At 39.2% G+C, this 22,948-nt stretch overlaps 1 protein-coding gene across 4 annotated transcripts; it reads left to right on the top strand.

Annotated features, from left to right (window-relative positions):
- The first annotated feature begins 6,029 nt into the window (after positions 1 to 6,029).
- On the top strand, positions 6,030 to 22,185 carry LOC139627769 (AN1-type zinc finger protein 3-like). Of its 4 annotated transcripts, none has more exons than XM_071488861.1 (7): positions 6,030 to 6,404; positions 12,576 to 12,616; positions 13,040 to 13,075; positions 13,310 to 13,498; positions 15,202 to 15,264; positions 17,162 to 17,374; positions 20,053 to 22,185. In XM_071488861.1, exons 1-7 carry the CDS (start codon positions 6,322 to 6,324, stop codon positions 20,205 to 20,207), a joined length of 780 nt encoding a protein of 259 aa, XP_071344962.1. In that variant the 5' UTR covers positions 6,030 to 6,321; the 3' UTR covers positions 20,208 to 22,185. The 4 variants fall into 4 exon arrangements, with proteins under 4 accessions (XP_071344962.1, XP_071344961.1, XP_071344964.1 ...); XM_071488860.1 differs by having other exon boundaries at positions 6,031 to 6,404; positions 15,199 to 15,264; XM_071488863.1 differs by lacking the exon at positions 13,040 to 13,075 and having other exon boundaries at positions 6,031 to 6,404.
- The last annotated feature ends 763 nt before the right edge of the window (positions 22,186 to 22,948 follow it).

The raw sequence follows: 22,948 nt of genomic DNA, 5'->3' as shown, positions 1-22,948 counted from the left end.
GTCTCAAAGCCACTGAATTAACTCAGTTATGGCAGTTACACTGCAATATGTTAAGTTTGCTAATGTTGACTAACATTTGTCACCATGAGCTAATGGTCCTATTAGACCAAGTCAAAGCTGTAGCAGTGTAGCAGTGTACTGAACTGAGGGAGGGTGTGTATTATCACCTCCGCAAAGGAGGTTATGTTTTCACCTGTGTCTGTCTGTGTGTCTGGTTGTTGGTGTGCATGTCAGCAGGATAACACAAAAAGTGCTGAACCAATCTACACCAAACAAGCCATGGTACCATGTGCCAGGGAAGAAGCCATTACATTTTGGTGTCGATCTAATTGAGGGGTGGATCCAGGAATTTTTTCTTAACATTGCAAGATGGGGAATTTTTCTCGACATTTAAATGAATTTCTCAATAAATTATGTATGTATTATTGTAATGTTAAAATCTGACACATTTATGGTGTTGAGGTCTATGATGTTGTACAGTTTGGTGCAGATCCAGATAATAACCTAGATCTGGTGGAAGAAAATGTTGGCATTGTTGGAGGTGTGAACTCTACTGAGTGCCATTCTAGTTGCTTATGAATTCAGTTTTTCATTAGTGAGAAGATGAATGTGTTCTTCTGTGTTGCACAGCTTACTTAAGACTGCTTTATTTTACTTTACTAAGTACCAGTAAAATAAAGTAGGTGCTACATTTAATTGGAAATCCCTTTTCCATGATTGTCTTAACTCTCTCTCTCTCGAACCCAAACCATTTAGCATCCTCAGTTGATTTTCTCTCTCACACACAAGGCAAACCTGCTCACTGATCCTAAAAATTAGCTTTTCTTTGTTTGCTCCATGTTTCAATCAGTTTCAGGTGTGGATGAGCTGAGCCCAAGGCGGAGGATACTACTGCTGATAAATTGTTAATGACATGTGGTGACCTCTGTTTTCTCTGTCAGCTTAAGGGGGTTTTACAATTAGAATGACTTCTGCAGTGACTTACATCACTTAGTGGGGAGACAATTCATTAACCTGAATATCTGGGTGACTTTTTTGTTTATACTTCATCTCTCCTCTTTCTCTTTTTGTATGTTCTTTCTGCTCCATCCATCTCTTTCACCGTCTTCCCCTTGTTAACCTCTTCCTTTCCTTTCTCTCACTCACATCCTCTCTCTCTGTGTGATCTCTAACTCGTTCTTCCTCTCTCTCTCTCTCTTTGTACTGCCAGCATTTTCTCTGTATTTTCTTTGATCTTTCTCCTCCTCCCCTCACGTCGCCCTGTTAAGGCTCTTCACCAACTTTAATTGAGCAACTTAAGATCAGTGGCTGACGCCACTGCACAGTCGCTCTCAGGTGAAACCACAGTTCATCCTACTTTGTATATACTGTATGTGAGAGTGTGTGTACGGCATATCGAATCCAAGTTGAGGTATTTTGGTGTGTTTGTGTTCATAAGTACTTACCAAATTGGTATGCACATACATGCACGACTCTGTTTGTGTGTGAAAATGAGAGGGATCAGTAATGAAATTCAGCATGTAAAAAAGTGCTGCTTGCTAATTGTGTTGCTGTGCATGCTCCACTCTTGCACCCGCTGTAGTTTCTGGCTGTTTAGCGGCTCTTTGATCAGCAGATAGTGAGATGGTAGGGAGGCTGGTAATGCTGGCTTCCCCGGCCTGATGTACGGGTGGCTTCACTACACATTCTGCACACAGTGGGAGACTGGACTGCTAGTGTGTGTCTGTGCGTATGTGTGTATGCATATGAGAGAGCAAAAGAGTGAAAGAGAGACAAAGAAGTACATAGGCAGATATAGGTAGAGAGAAATGTTGTTTTGAGAGGGAATAATTAGTTTTGTGGTGGTGGTGGGGGGGCATTTTGCAAACAGCTTTTACTGGCTGCCTGGCAGGGTCCTCTCTGATGTTGATCCTGTCTGTGTGTACTTCTAAACATTGCCTACAGCCACTCCTGCTTCACAGCCAAGTTATGATCTCTCAGCTCCTTGTCAAAGACGGTTTTCCTCATCTGTCATTGAGGCTTTGTGCAGCAGAAAATGCCACATTGATAAAAAAGCATTTGTTCTTAGCATCATTTCACTGAGTTCAATCAGCGTGCAACAAATTCAATACATTATACTGCTTTGCCAAGTGTTTTGCAAAAAATACAGTAAGGAGAACGAGAAAGAGATGAGAGAATGAACCTGAAATAACAATTTAAGGCAGACCACATCAGCTGTCTTCCACTCCAGAGCTATGAATATCCTTAAAACCTGGTCATGAGTAAATACCACTATGAAACATCCTGTCCAAATAGCAAGTCTATTCAGATCAATGATGCAGTTTTCACACTTATCTCATTAAAATGAGGTAATCCTGTTTTCTTACATACCCCCCTTGGAGCAAATCTACGAGCTGTGACATGTTGCTTGTCCTCCAGTCAATAACAGCCAGCCTGCCTATCTGCTGATGGCATTTACAGATAAGAGAGACTCTCATTTATGGACAAATGTGTTCACATAGATTTCCCATACAATCCATTTTTAGCATGATGTAGAGAGCCTGCCTTTCATATTAAAAGCCATGAATCAACTCTCTTTATCGACGCAGTGTGATGCCAGTGTAACTGGGTAATCAGCATGCACTGTACAGGCTGTGATTTGTTACTGTACATATAAATATAAAGAGATAATTTTGGTTACACGGGAGGCTGTGAGGTTGCAGGGCGGAGAGGTAACACCTTGGGTATTGATTAGACCGTACTGAGTTACCCCAAAACATAAATAAAATGCAGTGAAAAAGGACTCCACCTTTTCACCTGTAACATAAACACGATTATGTGATGTTTCACAGATTATCTGATCCTCTGCTTCTTTGATGTGAGCCATGGGAAAATGAATCTGGGAACTGCCCTCGTGGCAGAAACTCTTTTTAAAGAACAAGCCTTGCAGGAGCAGTTGCTGTATCAAGGAAATTTTTCTTCGCATTTTTACAGGGCTGTGGTGCTGTCCCTCAGTCTATATACATATCAAAGATAGCTACCCCACATGACAAGGGATACAGCGCTCAACATGTGATTACACTATTCCTGGTATATTCAGTGCACTGAATTTACTCACCCCCATTTGATCCAGTGTCTAATTAATTCCTTAAGTTCTTGTGTTTATTGCAGGGGAGGGTATACGGTATGTAAGGAGAGGGGATCTGGCTTTGAAGTGGTGTTCAGCAAATCTCTGGAGAACAACCAAGCCCGAGGCTGGACTCAGGCTGTGGGGAGAGAAGCAACAACCACTTTTCCACTGCGGGTCCAAATCTGGGGCTTGCCATGGTCGTATTTGCTGCACTGAATTACCATTGTTATTTGTTTATTTCAAACAATGTATCTTGTCAGAAATATAATGGCTTAAGGCGACAAAATGTCAACAGAGAAAAGACTAAAAGTTTGCTTTGACTGAGACTGAGCGGCAAATAGCAACCAAGCCTTTGCTAGCATTGTTTAGTCTGGGACTGGAATATGGAAAAGAAGATTCTGCAGTCCTCTGCGGTTTTCCCCTCCCTGAGCCCAAGTAGCTAATGAACTATCAGCTATCCATCTTCATTCCACCCAGGGCACACTTGTCCTTCCCTGCAGACAGAAGCTACTTCTTGGCAGGTCTTGCCGAGGGGAATCCAAACCTCCTGGCTCTGAAGTAAAGTGCTGTATTCTTATGAAAGTCATTTTGAGGTGACGTTGTCTCGATGATGGTGGTGGACTAACTGCTGATGGTTGACATGTTTAATACAACAAAGAGACACAGAGATGAACTTAAATATATTTTTTAATTTAACTAATACGTTTTATGGCCAATAGTCTGATTCTTCCCAGGATCAAAGATTTCCATAACACTGTATAGTACATTATATAAAGACACTATACAGGTGGGTTCATACACATAGATAATCATTCTAGTCAACATACTTACTTTGTCTCCCCGATGGGCTGAACATTAATATTTTCATGAGCAGTCACAGACTCACCTGGGCAATACAAGCGCAGTCTGACTGACCGGCTCCCCTGGTAATGGACTTTATAGCTGCATTGTTACCTTGGATACTGTGTAATCTAGTGTTAAAAATTAGACATAATACATCATAAAAATGAAAAAATAACATATGTACACATTACAACTAACAAATATAGGTTAAACTTCTGACATAGCCTAATTAAATTCTATATTCCAAGATTTTCTTATTAGACATAGTAACCGTGTAAAGCTCAAATCATGTATTTAATTTAATATGCAATAGGAATATGTTACAACAATCATTTGTGATGTTAGCAAAATACAAAATCTTGGGTTTCTAAACAAATTGCAGACATGTTTTGTGAAGTAAATGTTTGCTTAACATTAATCTCACAAGTTACTCTCTCACAAGTTAATCATCTCACTTACCTGGTCTTGGTTTAGCTTTTTGAATATCCAAAACCTGTTGACTCTCTCATTTTGGCCAACTTGTTTTGTTAATAGTTATACTGCTACCGCTATAATTCAAAGTCAGCAACATTATATACTGTAAATGATATAATGTTTGTAAATGAATGCAATTTAGAAGCCATCCACAGAGATACACAAGACAAGTCCCTGTTTCCTCCTCCAGCGCACACCTTTTTGGTGGGTTCAGGGTTAGACGAACATGCATGTAAGAAGCAATGTTTGAGCCAGTAATGTTTGAGTCATATCAGTGGGCCAGCATGTGCATATGCACCTGAATTAAATGCAGCCAAAATGAGCTGTAGCCTATTCGTTACACCTCTGCCTAGTGAGCAAAAATGAAAAAGGCCAATCTGATGTAGCTTGTTGATACTGACCATAACAAGCTGTTAGTATTCGTCTCAAAGTGCAGCTGAAGCTGACAAGAATTTGATCATTACCTTTAGCTGTATCCTGTCATGAACTATGTTGGACAAGTGGTAATTTTGATCTGTTAATGGTGGTACTAGATGACATTTCAGTGTGTCACCTGTACTTACTGCGATGCATCCTTTTGGGGTCTTCAGATCAGTGGATCGATAGTCACATTTCAAAGTCATCCAGTGGTTGTCAGGTTATCTTATTGCAGAGGGTATGCTAATAATGTGTTGGAGAAACAGGCTGGTGGACATCCTGAACAACTGACTGACAGTCAACCTCGAAGCCAAACAGGACACAAAGTGCTTCAGCAGTCTTTTAATGTTCAGATCATGATACCAATCAATGTAAGATGAAAAAAGCATTTATTAAATTACTTGCAAAAGTAACCTTTCATGAAGGTATATATGCAGTTCTGTCAAATACTACTTGAGAATCTTGGATCTTTCTCACACTGCAGACAGTTTGACTTATTGATTACAGTACAGGTATACTGGCCATATATACTATTCCATATATGCTGACATCAGAAACTATTGAGACTCCTTCACTTTTTGAACTTTTTTATATTTAACTATATTTAATGTTAAATGTAATTTAAAATGGATAAAATTACCATGTTTGCTCATCAATCTACACCCATTAACCTATAATTACAAAGCGAATACGTTTTCAGAAAGTTTAGCAAATTTATTAAAAATCAAAAACTGAAACCTCTCACTTATAAAAGTGTTTAAACCCTGAATTCTGCTTTTAGGAATCAAAAACCCCCCACACTTTTCAATGATCCACAGAACACAAGGGTGGCTTATCATTAAAACTAAAATGTTGGTCTAGTTCAGTGAAGACATATTTCTATGGAAATGTAGAGTAAAGTGTGTGCCCTCCTACTTAAAATACCCCTGCTAACTATACAGTGCAGCACCGTTGTTGTTGTGAGCTGTGGCTGCAGGGAGATAGTTTTGTATGGATCATACCATGTTAACTCCTGTACCGCACAAAATCAAACCTTTAAATCGTATTACTTACTGGGCTCCAGCAGCATTTTAGCATGTACAATTCGTAAAATTATGACATATATATATATATTTTTGCACTTTCTATTCAGCACAAACATGAAAGTTTAACTTTCGGCTGCCCAGCCCCCCCCCTCTCTGGCAGTGGTTTGTCCCTCACTCCAGCTGATCGGCCCAGGATTCCCCGGTGGCTCTGTCCGTTGCTGGTTCTGACGGTTTCAAAACCTTAACGTCGATTTAAACTGTTTTAACTTCACGGAGTCAGTGGCCGCCCGTGTCGGCAAAATCCCTCCTCGTCTCGGGAAAGTCTGAAGGATAACCCGGCCGAGGTAGTAACTCTGCACTTGTCAAAGCCAGGGGATTTCAACGCATATACGAGGCCCTGACTCCATCCCCGGATTCACCTGCTACGCGGAGAGCCTCTCACAGAAGACCGACATGGGGGACACGGGCAGCGAGGGCAGCAAGCCACCGACCAACGTGAACGTTATACCCCCGCGGTGCCCCTGTGGCTTCTGGGGGTAAGGCGAAATACCTCTTAAATGTCTTTCAAATGTTTTGGTTCTCTATCGACAGCTAGCGCTGTCGCTAGCCACTAGCGTTAGCAGCTCAAACAGGGATGAGCTGCTTTTCTTATTACCCCCCCCTCCCCATTGTTTTGTAGCATTAGCTGCTAGCTAACACCAACTGGCCTAGGTAACCTTCTCCCTGCGGAGGGAAGGAGCAGGGTAGGGGTGTGGGATAAGCCCTCCAGGTAATGTGACAGGTGTGACAGCGCTTAGAAAACCGGCTAATTAAAGAACTGAGCTCACAATTGAAGCAGTTGGTTCGAGATACCACAATGACTTGTTAAACCATAAACTGGAACTAAGCACTGATTGTTCTGCCAGTTCATGTAGGCTATAAGGCAGAGTATGTGCTTACAAACTGACACCTTGGCACAGTATGTTTGTTGAAGGTTTTCTAAGTATTCATCCTCATATGTACATTTTATCTTGCCATGTGTACACAAATTAACTCTGTCCAACTCAGCAAAGTCACATAATCCTAAGGCATTTATTGACATGGAGTTCACGCAACTGCTATGTGTTTGTTTTAAATGACAGAGGTTAATTAAATTCATACAGGCCCATAAAGCACATTTGTAACAGTAATCATTATTTACACATAAACATACTGTATAAAAAATCAATTAGAAATTAGGATGCTTTAAATTGTGATCAGCTTGTATCTACAAGTTAATATCATTTTGCATTTGTTTTTTACTGTTGCGCGAGCTAACTTAAAAGTTTTCATGAAGCAAGTTTTGTACAAAGGTCCCCCTTTAGATAGGGCTTGCTGTACTATTTTTGTGAACACACAATGTGGCTGATTTGTTGGACTTCAGTGAAATACATTTATTGCAGCCCATAGCTTTAGTGTTCTTGAACAGGTCAGGAGTGAAAGCAGTATGCCACCATTATTTTTTATCACATATTATTAGTCATATAACCCAAGCAATAAGAGTCACCCTAGTACACTAAAGAACCTCATTCACTTTTTGCATATTTTAGGAAGTGGTGTTTGGAGGTGACAGTTCACAGTTCACACTGTTAAGATAAGCACAAAAATATGTAAAACAAAAAGTATTGTAATGTCAGTCACTAGATCTCAGTGCCCAATGTCAGGCTAGAGTTCACCAGGTTTCCAAAAAAACATTGCAGTGTTTATCAAAATCATGGCATCTCAGTGTCTTGTTACAATACCAAAATGAAGCACTAAAAGTTTCATATTTGCTCACTAAGTTAGTTTATTTTCTGCAGTTGATGTCCTTCACATTTATAACAAGCTAGTAGAACACTGTGAGGTTTTGCCCCAATTTTGCAACTCTTTTGAGCAAGTCCACAATTCCCTGGCCCATTTTATATGGAATGTAACAGCTGGACATGGACACCGATTATTTAATTTTTTCTCACCACTGTTGTCACTGTGCCGTAAACCTGTATGTCTCCATGTTGACATATTATTTGTGCTGAATTTTGTATTAGAATTACATTCAGTCATGTGATATTTCCTGATTTTATTAGTTGATACTGGTTGCCTGCATGTGCCATTACACAACTGATCAGAACACAATAGACTGTGGGATATTGAAGCTACCCTGAGTAATGGATGCTCTGATGGTACACCCCAAATCTGGACAAAAGAAAGCTGAATTTCTCAGCTGCATTTCAAGGAGTCTTGGAAATGAGACTTGCCCTGTTGCCTGGTTGTGATGGATTTACTGTGGAAATCCAGCCCTTGAGCTATGTTCTTGTGCTTGCAGGCTTCGCTGGTAAAGTGTGAGGGTCCTTGGATCACCCATAGGACGGGTGGACTTAACATTGTGTTATTAGAATTGAAGAAAAAGGGCAGTTTGTAGAAATAACCTGTAAGTTGTGTAATGCTGCAGATGTTTCAACGAGATGATAACAATAGGCAGATTTAGGTGCACCATGAATGCTTATGACTACTGCTCTGTAGTTCATGAACCATAATTGCATGTGGCATTTAGAAAAACATGTCAAATTAACGCATGTACTTCCTTCGCTTATAATCTCCTGAGAGCAGCAGGCTTGACTGTGTAGGGTTAGGGTTAGGGAAGGTAAAGAAATAACTGTAAAGTAAAGGTTTATTTACTGATTTTTTTTTCACTTATTCTCATTATGGGACCAGAGAGGTGTCTCTCAGCCTTGTTTAGGTTGCCTGATTTGGTGCAGGAGAAGACAGTGTTAAATTGCAGATGGAGAAACATGAGCTACAGCAGCTATGTTTAGTCATCATAAATGTGTTTTTCTTGTACTTTGTAATATTTCAGTTTTTTACAGCAGCTTAATTAACAGATCTAAAACGACTTATTTACAGGCTGCTGTTGTTTCATGTTATCAGGCTAGTTTGAATGTTACATTCCTTCTCCCTGCAGGTGTGGATTGTTTGTATTGGCCTCAGTTAGTTGTGTGCATGTGTCTGTGCAACTCCTTGTCAAGGCTGGCAAGCGCAGCTTAACCTGGCTCACATATCAAGTTGAATATAGTTCTGTATCTCCACATCCAAACATCCAGACACTCTTGTTGTTTGCTAAAAAAAACCCCAAACAAATCAAAACACATAGCTTAATACTCAGCTCTGTTTGTTGCTACTGCAGTTAGCCGCTTTGTTGATACCGAAATAGATGTTCAGTTGAGTACTCCTTCAACTTTACATTTACTTTAACGTTCAAATGTGACATAATCTTCAGTTTCATTTAAATTGTCAGATAGGGAAGGAGACTTTTCTGCTGTGGTGCAGGTGGCACACAACGTGATATACAAAGTTTTCTGGAAATTCAGTTAAAAAAAGACATTACATATAAAATAACCAGATAGGAGGGACTGACTATGGCTAATCCTGTGATTTTAAAAACCTGACATGAAGGTAATATTAATCCAATTTGCAAGAAAGTAGTTTTGTTCAGTGACATATAGTAAATCATTGCTGGCAGAAGTGTAATACAATTAGAAACATTTAAGGAATTGTTATTGCAGTAGAAACAGTGCCAGCTGACACATTATCTCATGGTATATCATTGTCAGTTAATTAAAGCGGACCTTCCCTATGTTGTTTGGACCTGTGCACAGAGGAAATACATGGCCAAAATGTGCTTTAGCTTGAGGAGTAGGTTTCCTGTTTGAAGTAAACTGTGCGGGATACGTGAGGAAGTAAGTGATTCCTAAAATCCAGACGACTACCAACCAACTGTAATGATTTCATATTAGCACAAAAGATGTATAGCACTGAAAAGTAATGAAGATTGCTGTTGCCAAGGCTAAAAAGAATTGCTGGATTAGTTAAGTAATTGCTTAATCAATGTATTTATTAATTAGCCCTGGATTGCTATTCATAATAAAAATGTATTAGATCAATAAAAATATCAATTGCATGTCTGGCAGAGGTAGTGTTGCAGAAGTAATAAAGTGCTTTTGGCTTAAGATTTTTGCAATTCAAGACCTTAGAGAATACTGTAAGTGCACACTTTTCATGCCACTGTCGTGACCTTAACCCTTTTCACTCTGCAAAACACAATGGAGGGTTCATTGTCTGGTTCCGCACTTCAATGGACTGTAATAAAATAGCACAAGGATATACCGAAAATCAAATCCAAATGTCATTCGCTTCTTATCTCACTTTGTGAGAGACCCCCCGATCCACCTAAGTTTGTCTGTATTCCTGGCAAGTGTGCAGCTGTATTAGTTGTAATGTTACTGCTATATTTCCTTTGCTTTTTTTATAGTGTGAATAAGCTAGTTTATATAAAACTGTTCAAGTCAATGTTCTTTTCAAGAATTTTTCTGAGCATGTTGGAAAAATAATCTTTCAAAATTTACAGAAAATGTATCAAAAACTATATTTATAATTGATTTAATTGTTTAAGTTTAAGCAGAAATGTTTACTGGTTCCACCTTCTCAGTTGTGAACATTTTCTGTTTTTCTTATCATCTATGGGTTTTGGACTGTTGGGTGGCCAAAAGAGGATATTTTGATAGTTTAGTTTTCACAATATTTGTTAACATTTGTTCAGTTAAAAATGGGCTGCATTGGTTTCCAAGAAGGAAGTGGCTATTTTTAATTTTTAGCGGATGAGCAAGGTGGTGCTGCCCTTACAGTTGCTATTGAAGAGCCCATTAGGAACACAGGCTGCTTGAAATGCTTGTACTGTGAATGTGGAATTGAAGAGTATAATCTCTCCTCCCTTGTAACCTAAAACTCAGTTGAGCCCCTCCATCACTTTTTTCATCCCTGATAGATAAACCACCATCTGATAAAGTCTTGTTGTACTATTAACAGACTTGTATCTGTATTTGTGAAGTTGTTTTTTCATTTTACTGTTCACATCAGTAGTGTTTCATAGAACTCACTTCCCTCAAACATTTATCACCCACCCAAGCCCTTGCTCCTTTGTGTCACTCAAACTGAATTACCCAGATGACGGAGCCCATCTTCCTGCCTGTTCCAATCAGGTATTCTCATTAGTCACAGCAGTGGGTCAACTATGAAATAGACTGATTGTGAGCACTCTGTTCAAACTTCACTCAACTTACCAAGCATGCAGTCGTTTTCTGTCCTGCATGTTTTTTCTCAAACTTAGTCCCTTAATTACTCTGTGATTTGATTACCTCTGATTTGTAAGGTTGACGACAGGATATGACTTGTTGTTTATCCAGTATTGGCTTCCTCCCTGCCTGTGTCTCATGAGGAGATTTCTCCTCTATCTTTACTTCTTGCTTCCTGCTTTCTCTTTTATACCCAGGACCACACACCAGCAGACTGACAGACAGCCCTCAGGTTGACTGCAGCTGACCCTACATTTAGAAATGAGGACAAAGGTGTGCAACGAAGCACCCAAAATAAATAGAATGTGACTGATAGCAGTGACCGTCACGCTCAATGCGCAGACAGTAAGGGCGAGGGCTGGAGAGGAAATGAGAGGAGCCCTCTCAGAGGAAAGCCAGAGCCATCTGTTGTGAAAAAGCTGTGCCACTGAAATCAGTGAGGCTTTAGTGACCAATCCCATAACAACAGCTATTTTATATCTAAGACCTTTATCTGTGATTAGGACGGGGAAAGCATGTTTGGGAAACAGCAAGAATTTAATTTTTTGAAATGCAGGAAATTACTCAATTAATAGAAGCTTTTGTATTTGGTGAAGAGAGAGCAAGTTAATGAGGTTTGTGATTCTCCTTTCGCGACTCTTGCACGTCTTCATCAGACCAGTTGAGTGGTTGTCATGTCAGCTGTGTACATTGCCTACACACAAGCTAGGGGGCCTTTACATTTGTGATGGAAATCAACTGTGTGTTTGCAAAATTGAGCCGATGTCTTCCTCCATACTGATGGAGATTTTCACTGCCACTGCTACTTCATTGTACAGAATCAATAATTGTTTGTTAAAGACAGCTGATGATTGACCTTGACAGTTACCTATAAATACATTCATTTTCATTTCAGGTAAGGCAAGGTAAAAAATACAGTTCCTGACAGATCTATGTAAAAAGATGACAAAAATAATTAATACAATATTTTAAATCAATAGAATTAAAGTAAATATATAACAAACAACAGATAAATTTCATTCAGCTCATTTTAAAGCTGCATAAAAAAGTTTTTGACCACAAGAGGGCAGAAAGAGTCCAAAACATATTCTTCTAACAGTATAAATTTTAGACTCCAAACAAACACACAAACACTGACATAGCGCTGAAATAGCAAGTTGTAATGTTTACTGTCTAAATTTGTACTGGAATTTTTTTTTCTATATTTAATATTCCTGCAACAGTTATAAAATGTTTAGAAAACCAAACAAAGTTTCATTTCAGTTGATGTGGCCTCAGAGCCAGTCTGCTATAAAGACCTTGACAGCTTCATAGCATAACAGCTTTGAATTCAGTGAATTATTTAACACTGTAGTCTGGATCACACTCCTGATCGTCTTCTTCCCAGGATCCCCAGTGAGAAATAAAGTCTCAGCCTGCATCTTGGGGTCATGGAAACATGTTACTCTTGCTGTGTGGATATCCCCCAGCAGAAGGCACTTGCATTTATTTTGCATTCCCTTCTGTCTTTTTTGGAACTCTGGAAGTGTATGACTTGCTTATTTGATTAACACATTTGCTTTCCCTGTCTGCTCTTTTCATCAGGTCAAGCAAAACTATGAATCTTTGCTCAAAATGTTTTGCAGGTAAGTTCTTGTTCCTGCTGTGTCTTTGTTTGCTTGACTCATCTTGTGTCTAACATTGGCCAGCGCGAGTCTGGGGGTGGGGGTTTAAAAACTGTCTCAAATGCTGTAGCTGTTGTGCAGAGGCCTTGAAGTGATACAAAGTTTAGAAAGAAGTCTGAGAAAGAAACTCAAGGGTAAAGTGCAGTGATATGATAACTCACCCTTAACTCTGTTTTTTGTACAGATTTCTAGTTTTCTAGTTTTAAGGAAAGGCCATTTCAAACTGCATTTTATCAATTTTCTCAGCAATAAGTTGTAGATCTTGCCTTTATCCAGGTTTTGTTGGAGTTAGCTTGACAACCATTTTTGCTGCTGATTTTTCCTTCCAAAAGTGTGGGACTTTTGCTCAAGTCTCATCAGAATATTTTGTCCCCTCTCACTCAGGCTTTAGTTCATCCTCTGACAAAATCAGTGCCAGAGGTAAGAGTAGAAAACTATGTCCATTTACATTACATAAGATTCGAACAATATTGTGTCAGTGCACCACATTTTCTGTGTGTGAAATTGAGCATCACCCGAAGATGCGAAATGACTTCCCTTTATGCCACACTTGTTTGGCCTACTGCTACAACTGAACTACCATTCCATACTCCAGTAGATAGATGCATTCAAATATGCACACCCAAATGTCTCACCGTTTGCCTTTTTTCATAGACATTCAGAAGAAACAGCCAGACAATGATTGTGCCCCAAAAGCCTCCTCAAGCTCCAGCAGCAACCAAGCAGACATCTTCTGTAATGACACAAGCAGCAGCATTAGTCAGTCATTGATGTCAGTGCCTAATGCCTCAGAGGACCCTTCACCAGGAGAGATGGGAGTGACATCTTTACCTGCTCAGGGCGGTAAGACAGCACTTTATCAGTGAGATGTTAATCTTATCAGGTTTTCCTTTCAGCTCAGATGTGTGGGGCCAGTGCCTCTTTATTAGTTCAGATGAGTGATTTACCTTTAGCCATGGTTTATTGACAGATACATTTTTGCTCCCTTTTTCTTTGAATGTGGATATTGGGGCACTCCCACTGTAAAATGCCAGAACTGCATGAAGTTTAGAACTTGAAGACTTTGTAAAATGGTCAGAACCAGAGTAATGTAGCCTTTAGGCCTGGGTGTCTTTCTGTAGAAGACTGCTACTAGATTCTGCCAACTAAGGCAGCAGCAGCTGCAGTGCCCCTGCCCTGGCTATATTTGTCCTCATGGCACAGATAGAGAGAATGATAGGAAAGGGTATCTATTCAGAAGTGAAGGTTTTAAGAGGACACCTACAATTGCCAGGGCATCCGTCATCACTATACAGTGACAAGGTTATTTGCGGAGACCAATGCAGGACAGGACAGTAAAGTGGCTACCAGATGGATGTGTGGAGCTTGTGAAAAAAATTGCCCACCCTAACTTGGTTTTCTGTTACAGCAGCAGCTTTTTTAGCAATAAATACAAGCACCTGATTAATGCACATTTTTAGATACAGAGCTTTCATGGAACTGGCTTCTTTTTCATTTATAAATTGATAGAAACATTTTATTTTATTTATTTTCATTTATTCTATTTATTATCTCATTTTGGTCTAATTAGTCTTTATCTGTGACTAAAGATTACCATGGACTAATATTACAAACAGAAAGTAATTTATACCACCTTATTTTCTAAGGAAACATTTAATATCACCATTCTAGGAAAAAATCAAGGCATGATATACGAGTTATAATTAACAGAGCTGCTGCATATCAAAAAAGTAAAACGTGTAAATGTGACTTAATTTTTCTAGTATTAAACACTTCCCTAACTTTTAAAACTGTATCAGGATCAGATGGACCATACAACGTATATTTTCTATACCTGGAATCTTTTTTTCCCACTCACAGTCAGCCGTCTCTCAGCTGGCTTCAGTCTGCACATGCATGTTGCAGACCCCCTGTCACAGACATCTATCATGGTCACTGTGTGGGGAAAAAAGCTCACAGTCTAATAAAGGATTCCACACACACCAGTCATGGTTTTTTCATCCTGCTACCAAAATGGTACCAGAGTATCCAAGCAACTGGCGGTGAACTCTCCAACAGCTTCTGTCCTGTTGCGCTTGTAAACTATATGCCTTTCAGAAGAACATGTGTTCACACCAGACCTAATCTGACAATCAGAGTTTTCAGTTTTTTTACACAGTTGTTTGACTTCTGTATTTAGGATCCACATCTTTATATTATGCAGATATGCATGATTATGCATGTGTGGGTGCCTGCTGGGGATGTTCCAAACAACTAATCTACAGCCTACATACAACCTTATTTTCATTTTCTAGATATAAATACTGTAAAACTGCACTGATTTTAAGAAATGTCTTCTGTCCCACTTTCCACCTTGCTTGTTTACAACATCTGGATATTACTGCGGGGAGGTGTGCCAAGAGACATTTAATTTTGTTTTACACTTGTATCATAGAAATTACAGTAAAGTTATAAAAGGAGGAAACTTATATCCACTTTTTCTTGCCATATTCCTTTCACATTTTCTCTTTCCCTCCTTATTGCTCACTATATCTCCCTTTCAGAAGTATCCAGCACAGACACAGTCTTCGGTTCACTCTCCACTCCCACAAAACGCTCCTTTGAGTCAGGTATGCCTCAGTCCTATCACTAAAATGTCCATTATTGTATTTTGCTCAGTGTGCAACCCAGTAATATCAGCAGCATTGAATTGATTAAAAATGGCCAGGTTAATTGTTTTTCCTGGGGAAACAGCATAGTGAAGGATGTCGAGGATGTAATAGAGCATGACTGTAAGAAGGTGAAATGTAAAGCCAATAAAGCAGCTAGTAGAGTGAATGCTGGCTATGAGTATATAGACATGTGCAGTAGTTACACAGAACAATAACCTGGACATATGATGAAGATTTAAAATTGTAAAGGTCACACAGAAAGGGGCATTATCAGTCAGTGGTGTGCACTGTCACATCACAACAAGAAGATGTTATGTTTGATTCCATCAGTTTAAGAAATAGACTCAGGAAACAGGTTACAGTGATGTAAATCAGACAGAGCTGAAATATGCAGGCCATAGCATTATCATCAGCAGATTATCGATCGGATTAAGCTAAATGAGGTGGATGAGTGAAAAACACTACAGACTCTATTCTAGTCTAGATTTCCCTTTATGGTGCTTTCACCCTTAGGTGACACAACCTGCTGTACTCACACACGTGAACACGTGCACATGACTTAAGACAACTGCAGAGTAGGCAAGGCTTGGCAACGGTGTATGAACATGTTGATCCCTTGTCTGATGTAGTGGGATCATGTGAGCTGTGCACTGTACAGTAACACACATGCACACACAGCATCATTTAACCTTTTGCTGAGCTGATGTTTCACTTTTTAACGTTTTAAGTATTTCATTTTAAAGCCTGGATACATTTTGGCTTCTTCAGTCTTTTGTGCAACCTACTACACTCTTAAATCAAAGCTATATTTTATCAATTTGCAGTGTAAATGCTTAGGCTGTAAACATCTGTTTCTTTTTTTAGAACAAAAAACAAACTTGCCGGCTGTTGACTCCCAGTTAAATTTGTTCCAGCCTGTGTAAATTGGCTGCAAAGATTTATCTGGATAACAAAAGGCAGGCAAGGAGGAAACAATTTTTTTTTTTCACAACATGCACTGGCACATGTACAAACACACATACTCACACACACATAGGGATCGATGGGGCAGGCCAGGGAGCCCTGGCTGCTCAGCTTGGCCTAGTTCTCAGAGATTTATTGAACGCTGATCTGCATTTGGCCTGGCCAGGGAAAAAGTCTGCAGGATTGATGAGAAAAGCTGAGTTGAAATTCCAGCCGACCATTGGAAACTCACTACATGCTCTTGCTGTCTCAGGTGCTGCGTTGAATGTAATCTAATGCAGGAGACCCATTAATCTCCAAAGCTACTTTTTATTTAAGACAAAGAGACGTTTTTGTCCGGATGTGCCATCATCTGTTCTGCTGCAGTTACAGACCTCACTAAATCAGAGATTGATGATGTCTTTATATATTAAATAAAAGTTGTTATGGAGCCTATTACGGCAGGTCTGAAGTTTTCTTTTGAAATTCCAGTCAAGGCTGCGGTCTAGGACACACAGGAGATGAATACTTTTTGAATTATTATGTGGGTAGGGGAGTAATAAAACAGTGGAGGAGGTTTTGGCTCCAAGTATATTGGTAGACTAATTATTTAAAACCATTTCTAGTAGATTGGTTAACCTTCAAATGCTTTGTATCTTTTGACAACGGAGAACTTGTTCATTTTCTGAAAGCCGGTGTGACAGGGCTCCAAACTTTTAGTTGCTCACTGCATTAACATTACAGGATCATAAAGGATGTGCATTTTCTTATTTTTGTAAGAAATCCAAAATATGTTAAATGTAAAATTCAGATGTAAAAAAAGTTTATGGAGTTGCAGTTATGCAGCACAGCAATTGTGGCTAATAGTGTTTTTTTTCCTCTTTATTTTTGGGTGCATGTGCTTTGTCTCCAGCCTCAGAGTCAGAAAGCGATGTTTCACCTGAGAAGCGAGTAAGAGTGGGTGTGGTGCCAGAGTGTGAGGAGTCTTCATCATCATCGTCATCTTTGTCTGCATCATCATCATCCTCGTCTCGCAGTGGCTCTAAACAGCGGAGCCGCAAACGTTGCCATCGCTGCCAAACCAAACTGGAGCTGGTACAGCAAGAGCTGGGTTCCTGTCGCTGTGGTACGATGCTACAACTCTGTATGCACAAACATACATTAAACCACACAGTATGATCAGTGAAGAGACATTGGATAATAACATGCACAGGCCCACTCACACACTATAGCATACACATTAAGTAGTGGCAGCCATTATTAATGACCTCAGTTATGTTCCTTGCATATACATGAAGTAATAAATTATTTATGCGGTGGTCAGTATTGGCCTCATAAATAAATGTTAGTTAACTTAGTTGTAGTTTTGTGAATTTTACACCCAGTACAGTTAAATGCATCCACTACCTGCGCATGTGTTTGTGTTGTTGACAGAAATGTCAATGACCAGAATGCTTTTGTTAGCCTTGGGGAACCATTACAGAAAGCCTGAATGTTTCACATTGCACATAAAACATAAGCCAATTACCACAAACACTAATGCAGTTTAAACCAATATTTGGCTTGATAATCAACTTGTTTGCATACAAATTAAAGTACTTAAAAAGTCACAGCTCTTCACTGCTTAAAGACCATCTGCTTAAACCCACACACTAATTTCTAAATTGGAAATTGACTTGCCTTTTTTTCCACCAGGCACTGCTTAATGCATGGGCCATCTATCCTTAATAGTCCAGTGCTTACTACAAAAACATGCTTTTTACAGACTGAAGGGGAAATGGTGGCAATTACAGTGATTTCTGACTATTGCAGTAATTGCAGATTACTTTGCTAATGCTTCTGCAGAATGTAAGCTAAGAAGGTCTGATAATGAGTTGAAAGCACGAACACTTTTCAGATTGTAAATGAGGAAGAAAATATAGTTCCACTGCAGTATCTGATCCAATGTTGTCACACTCAGTCGACTTTTGCTGTTGCACAGTGACTATAATATTCATCTTACGAGGTGTGAGTATGACACAGACTAAAAGCACCGGAACTTAAAAAGCTAATGAAATCATACAAGCTCTCTTCAGATGTGGAGACCCAACAGAAGCAGGACCTTAGCCCTGCCCAGCATTTTCTAATGTCTTTCACTTTGCAAGCAATAGTCCTAAAATTTCTAATTTGACAATGCCTACCGTACCTTTTCCATAACCAGTAACCTATTAAAATTAGCTTGCTACATAACCTGTATGCCTGTATAATTATTTGTTCCAAATATGGATAATAGGTTGTAATATTCTATTTACTGTAAGTTGAGTAAATAATCATTCAGTCATGGTTCATTACAGTCACATAATGGCTGCAACCCATTTGCCCTTGCCAGCATGCTGCATGTAGTGCAGTGTCAGGGATGGTGAAAACCACATAATAGTCAACCTATTAATTAATGTTCTCACCGCAATAACAGCTTATGTTTAAAGTATATCTGTACACTATGTGTATGTGCATTTTTCAGCTTGCCCTTACTCTTCTGAAATGGTTTTTCTTATTTTTTACCTTCAGGTAGAATAAATATTGAACGCAGCTTCGATTTTACACTATAAAAAATTTAAAAAACTTTAAACTTACTGTGCACGCATAGATTTCATTGTATTACCCAACAGCATTTTTCCACTCACTGAATTTCCTCTGAGCCTATTGATATTTCAAAACTCAACCTAATTCACAGATAAGTTAAAAAACATCAGCAGTGAGCTTGGTGGAAAATGGTTGATTTTTGGTTTCTAGTGGGGAAATGATCATGGTTTGTTACCTTTGAAAACAGTGTTGTGAAAGACTCCTAAATATCTGGCTTATTATCAGTGGGTGCTGTTCAATTTAAGACAAATTGTGGCATGGAAATCTGTTGTAATGCACACAAGTTATTTTCAGGCATCAAAATTATTTGACAAATGAATCCCTTAAGGGAAATCATTGTATTTTCATTTTAAAATAGAGTAATAGAAATCCTCCAAGTCTGGGCAATGTCTAGCAGCCCATCCCTTTAACAGACTCAAATGTTCAACGACTTTCTCCCTTCCACTCCCTTTGTGTGCACTGTAATCGCATAGGTTTTAATTGCATAGCAACCAGCTGTCAAACTGGGCTTTTAATCACCGCTCATTGAATGCCAGCCGTGTTATTATGTGTATTAATGAATGAATTTAAGACGATGAGAGCTAACGAGCTTCTCCGAGCTTAACGAGCCTCCTACAGTGGCAGGGCCCTTTGTTGAGAGCGCTACAGTGGAGACGGAGTCAATGAGAGAGATGAGGGTTGTCTGCCTTTGTTGAATGAAGTCAAAAGAGGAAGCTTTCAACTACAATCGAATGTCTTCTCTGGTAACACGATGTTTTACAAAGGCATGTAAAGTCAACAAATATAATCTGAACTCGGCCATTTTGAAAGACTTGTATATTTAAGGGGATGTTTATCAACCTATAGTGACATGTAAGCTATTACCATCTTCCTCTTTTTAACTTTTGTATGGATTTTACTGGTTTAAAAATGTTTCAGATAATTATCCTGTATAATTGTACTCTTCATATATATATATATATATATATATATATATATATATATATATATATATATATATATATATATATATATATATATATATTAATATTAATATTTTATTCATATACATCATATAAAGCAATATTCTTTTGCATTCTGTCTCTTTTTTTTCATGCATGGTGCTGTAGGTTTCATTAAACTACAGCCACATTCACTGAGACACGAATTGATCACTCTCCCTCACTTTCACCCACCCTCCAGGTTATGTCTTCTGTATGCTCCATCGGCTCCCAGAGCAACATGAGTGTCTGTTTGACCACTTGGGCCGTGGTCGTCAGGAGGCTGTCCTAAAGATGGTCAAGCTCGACCGCAAGGTGGGCCGCTCATGCCAGCGCATCGGGGAGGAATGTTCCTGAATCTCGGTGGTCAGAAGGTGTCTTAGCACTAATAGGGATTTGATTTTTGTTTTTTTTTCTAGTCTCATTTTCTTTTTCAAGATTTCTGCAGGGTTTTTTTTTTTTTTTGGATACAAACCTCTTTTTTCTCCTATATTATGCTCCCTCTTTTTAAATCCCACTGTTACCCATATCCCGGTTGTTATCAGCTTCTGTTGACTTGATCATATCCCTGCTGCTAAGATGCCTTTTGGAAAATCCATACCCAGGAATGAAAGAACAATAAAGAGCAAAGAAAATACAGAGTTTCTTCACATTTTTGCAAGCTCCTGACACAAGTCCGATTGGAGTAAGAACGAATAAAAGGATGAAGATTGTCCTGGAAGCCAGTTTAAGACTATACCCTTTACCTCAAAAAAAAAAAAGAAAAAAAAAAAGAACAACAAAGAATGACTAGGAGGAGGAAGGGATGGTTACCCTTTGTGTACACTTTCGCTTCGGCGCTGTTTATAGACTGTTCTTTACCTCAAAGTCAGACAGAGCTGCTTTCTACTCTGCGCCAAGCAAGGACTTTAAGTCAGTGTCTTACCCCCTGGCCGTCCACCACATTTAATCCTAAACCTTCAGAAACACAAACACCTGTTAATCATCCACCTCAGGATATCAAAGCCCAATCTTCACCTCTCCTCCCACCAACTTCCATCTTTCTCTTTTGCGCTACAGGACACCTTGTATTCCTTTGTTTTAAGATTGTTGCGAAGGTGTTTCTGCCATTGTGGATGATGAAACTAGGGTGATACTGTACACACACACACACACACACACACACACACACACACACACACACACACATGGACACGGACACATGGAGACACCTGCACACCTACACACTGATAGTGGGAACAGTGAGCTGGTTGTCCTTGGAATGCACACAGATCTGTCTGCAACTTTGGGATGTGATTGGTCAAGACTTAATTTGTTGAGGATTTTCTCTGTCTTCCTTCTTTTGTCTCGAACTTTATCTCTTTTTTCTCCACAACCCTTCCACATGATGACATTTCCTCTTTGCACCCACGGTCTTTCTCAACGACAAGCGGATTATGTGTGCTGGATGTATACAAACCACAGGAAGACCAAATTAACAGGACATGATGGACATTAAAGTTTGCTTACGGTTTATGAGTGGACCTGTCTGCACTGTGCACATCCTCGCATCAGTATACTATTACACCCACTCACACTTTTATGTTGTTTTATGTGCTCAGCTGTTGTTCACCTTGAGCACAAACAGGCAAAATCAAAGGTTTCTCTGTACACTCTGAGTTTGGACTGAAGCAGAAATTGGCAGAGAATCACTCAGAGGTTCCTGTTGGGGACTGTGATGGCTGTTATGCCTTCATTTCAATTATCTACATTGTTTAAGTTCATTTTTGCCACTAGCTTTGAAACAAGACTTCATATTCTTTGGTTTTCATTTTTCTTCAGTACTTTAATGTTCCTGTTTCCTGCCCATGTTTTGATTTCCTGCTAGCATGATGAGGTCACATGCATCCTCCTCCTCCTGCCTTTGACTTTCCTTTTCTCATCTTCCCCCTTATTGATTGCTCTATATTTCCTCATTTCACCCTCTCTGTCTCCCCTCCTCCTCCTCCTTTCTTGTTTTGCTGTAGATGAGGGAAGAGAGCCAGGGTGAGTAGAGTGCTGAAAGGTAAAAAAATCAGCAAATAATTACTGTCAAAATGTTTTCTTGGTGGACTGTGGAAGTAATGAACATTAAATGAATGAATATTCTGTATCTTAAAGAAAACCTTATTTAACCCCTTTTTGCGTTTCAGATTTAGTTACACTTTAGTGTAGAGATGCAGTTTTTGGTTGTAATGTGATTCTAAAATGGATGAACGTGGAAAATTCTGTATTTTTGTTTCCATTGCTTTACCTTTTTGCTTCCCCTTTCCAACCTTTTCTTTTACTGAGAAAGAATAAACTGGATTAGACAAAGTGTGGACATCTCTGTTGTTCTTATTATTATAATGGATGGGAAAATTAAGGATTGTTTGGGAGAGTTTAGCAGTTTTATCATCTGTTTTTCTTCCACTCTGCTTTGAGTTTGCTGTTGCACTCTGCAAGAGGAAATTTGGGACTGGGATAAACATAATAAACATATTTTGTATGTTGTGTATTTTTAACAAATGCATGTGTGAGGTGATTGTCAGTTGAGAGTCGAGGCTTTGTTGCAGCATGTTGTAGGGTCTTCAACATATCCTAGCATCCTGCACATTTTTTATAGTGATGTAAACGTCTGTTTACTGCTCACAGAGGACTGCTATAAAGCTGCTATCATTTACTTAACAAATCTGTTTCAGTGTGTTAGAGTGTGTGCTTGTGTGTGAACATGTGCTCTCGCTAATGGAGAATTCTAACTAAACAGGCTTCTAATGGCAGCGATGAGTCTTGTGGGCCGGCTGCACTAATTAATGTTGTGAAAAAAGAAAACTTGCTATACGTAGCCGTGATCAAAAGACATCTTCAAACGTTGATATTGGCCGGCTGCCAGCCTGAGAGTAATCTCTCACCCTCCTCTTTACCCAAACTGAGCTAAGACTATGAAAGTTTGCACCTAAATGTGAATTAGTTGTAATAGAAGTTTCTCCTCTCTCAAGGTGGTTGGAAGTTTGAACAGCCCTGCTGGGTTACAGCAGAATTTTGATCTCTTTAAACTTGCCCTATGTGTCCCTCTGTAGTTCTCACTTTACATTCTCCTG

The sequence above is a fragment of the Trachinotus anak genome, unplaced genomic scaffold, assembly GCF_046630095.1.
Source record: "Trachinotus anak isolate AG129_WGS33_773 ecotype Australia unplaced genomic scaffold, CSIRO_AGI_Tana_v1 ptg000011l, whole genome shotgun sequence".
In the NCBI taxonomy this organism is placed as follows: domain Eukaryota; kingdom Metazoa; phylum Chordata; class Actinopteri; order Carangiformes; family Carangidae; genus Trachinotus; species Trachinotus anak.
Note: the sequence above shows the minus strand (reverse complement) of the source record. Positions and strands in the feature narration are given on the sequence as shown.

What these genes read in the sequence shown, in the direction of transcription:
- LOC139627769 (XM_071488860.1), top strand. Translation starts at nt 6,322, where the DNA reads ATGGGGGACACGGGCAGCGAGGGCAGCAAGCCACCGACCAACGTGAAC. An exon ending in TTGCTCAAAATGTTTTGCAG is followed by an intron (nt 12,617 to 13,039) that starts GTAAGTTCTTGT and finishes CCTCTCACTCAG; the next exon opens with GCTTTAGTTCATCCTCTGAC. An exon ending in GCTGGGTTCCTGTCGCTGTG is followed by an intron (nt 17,375 to 20,052) that starts GTACGATGCTAC and finishes CCCACCCTCCAG; the next exon opens with GTTATGTCTTCTGTATGCTC.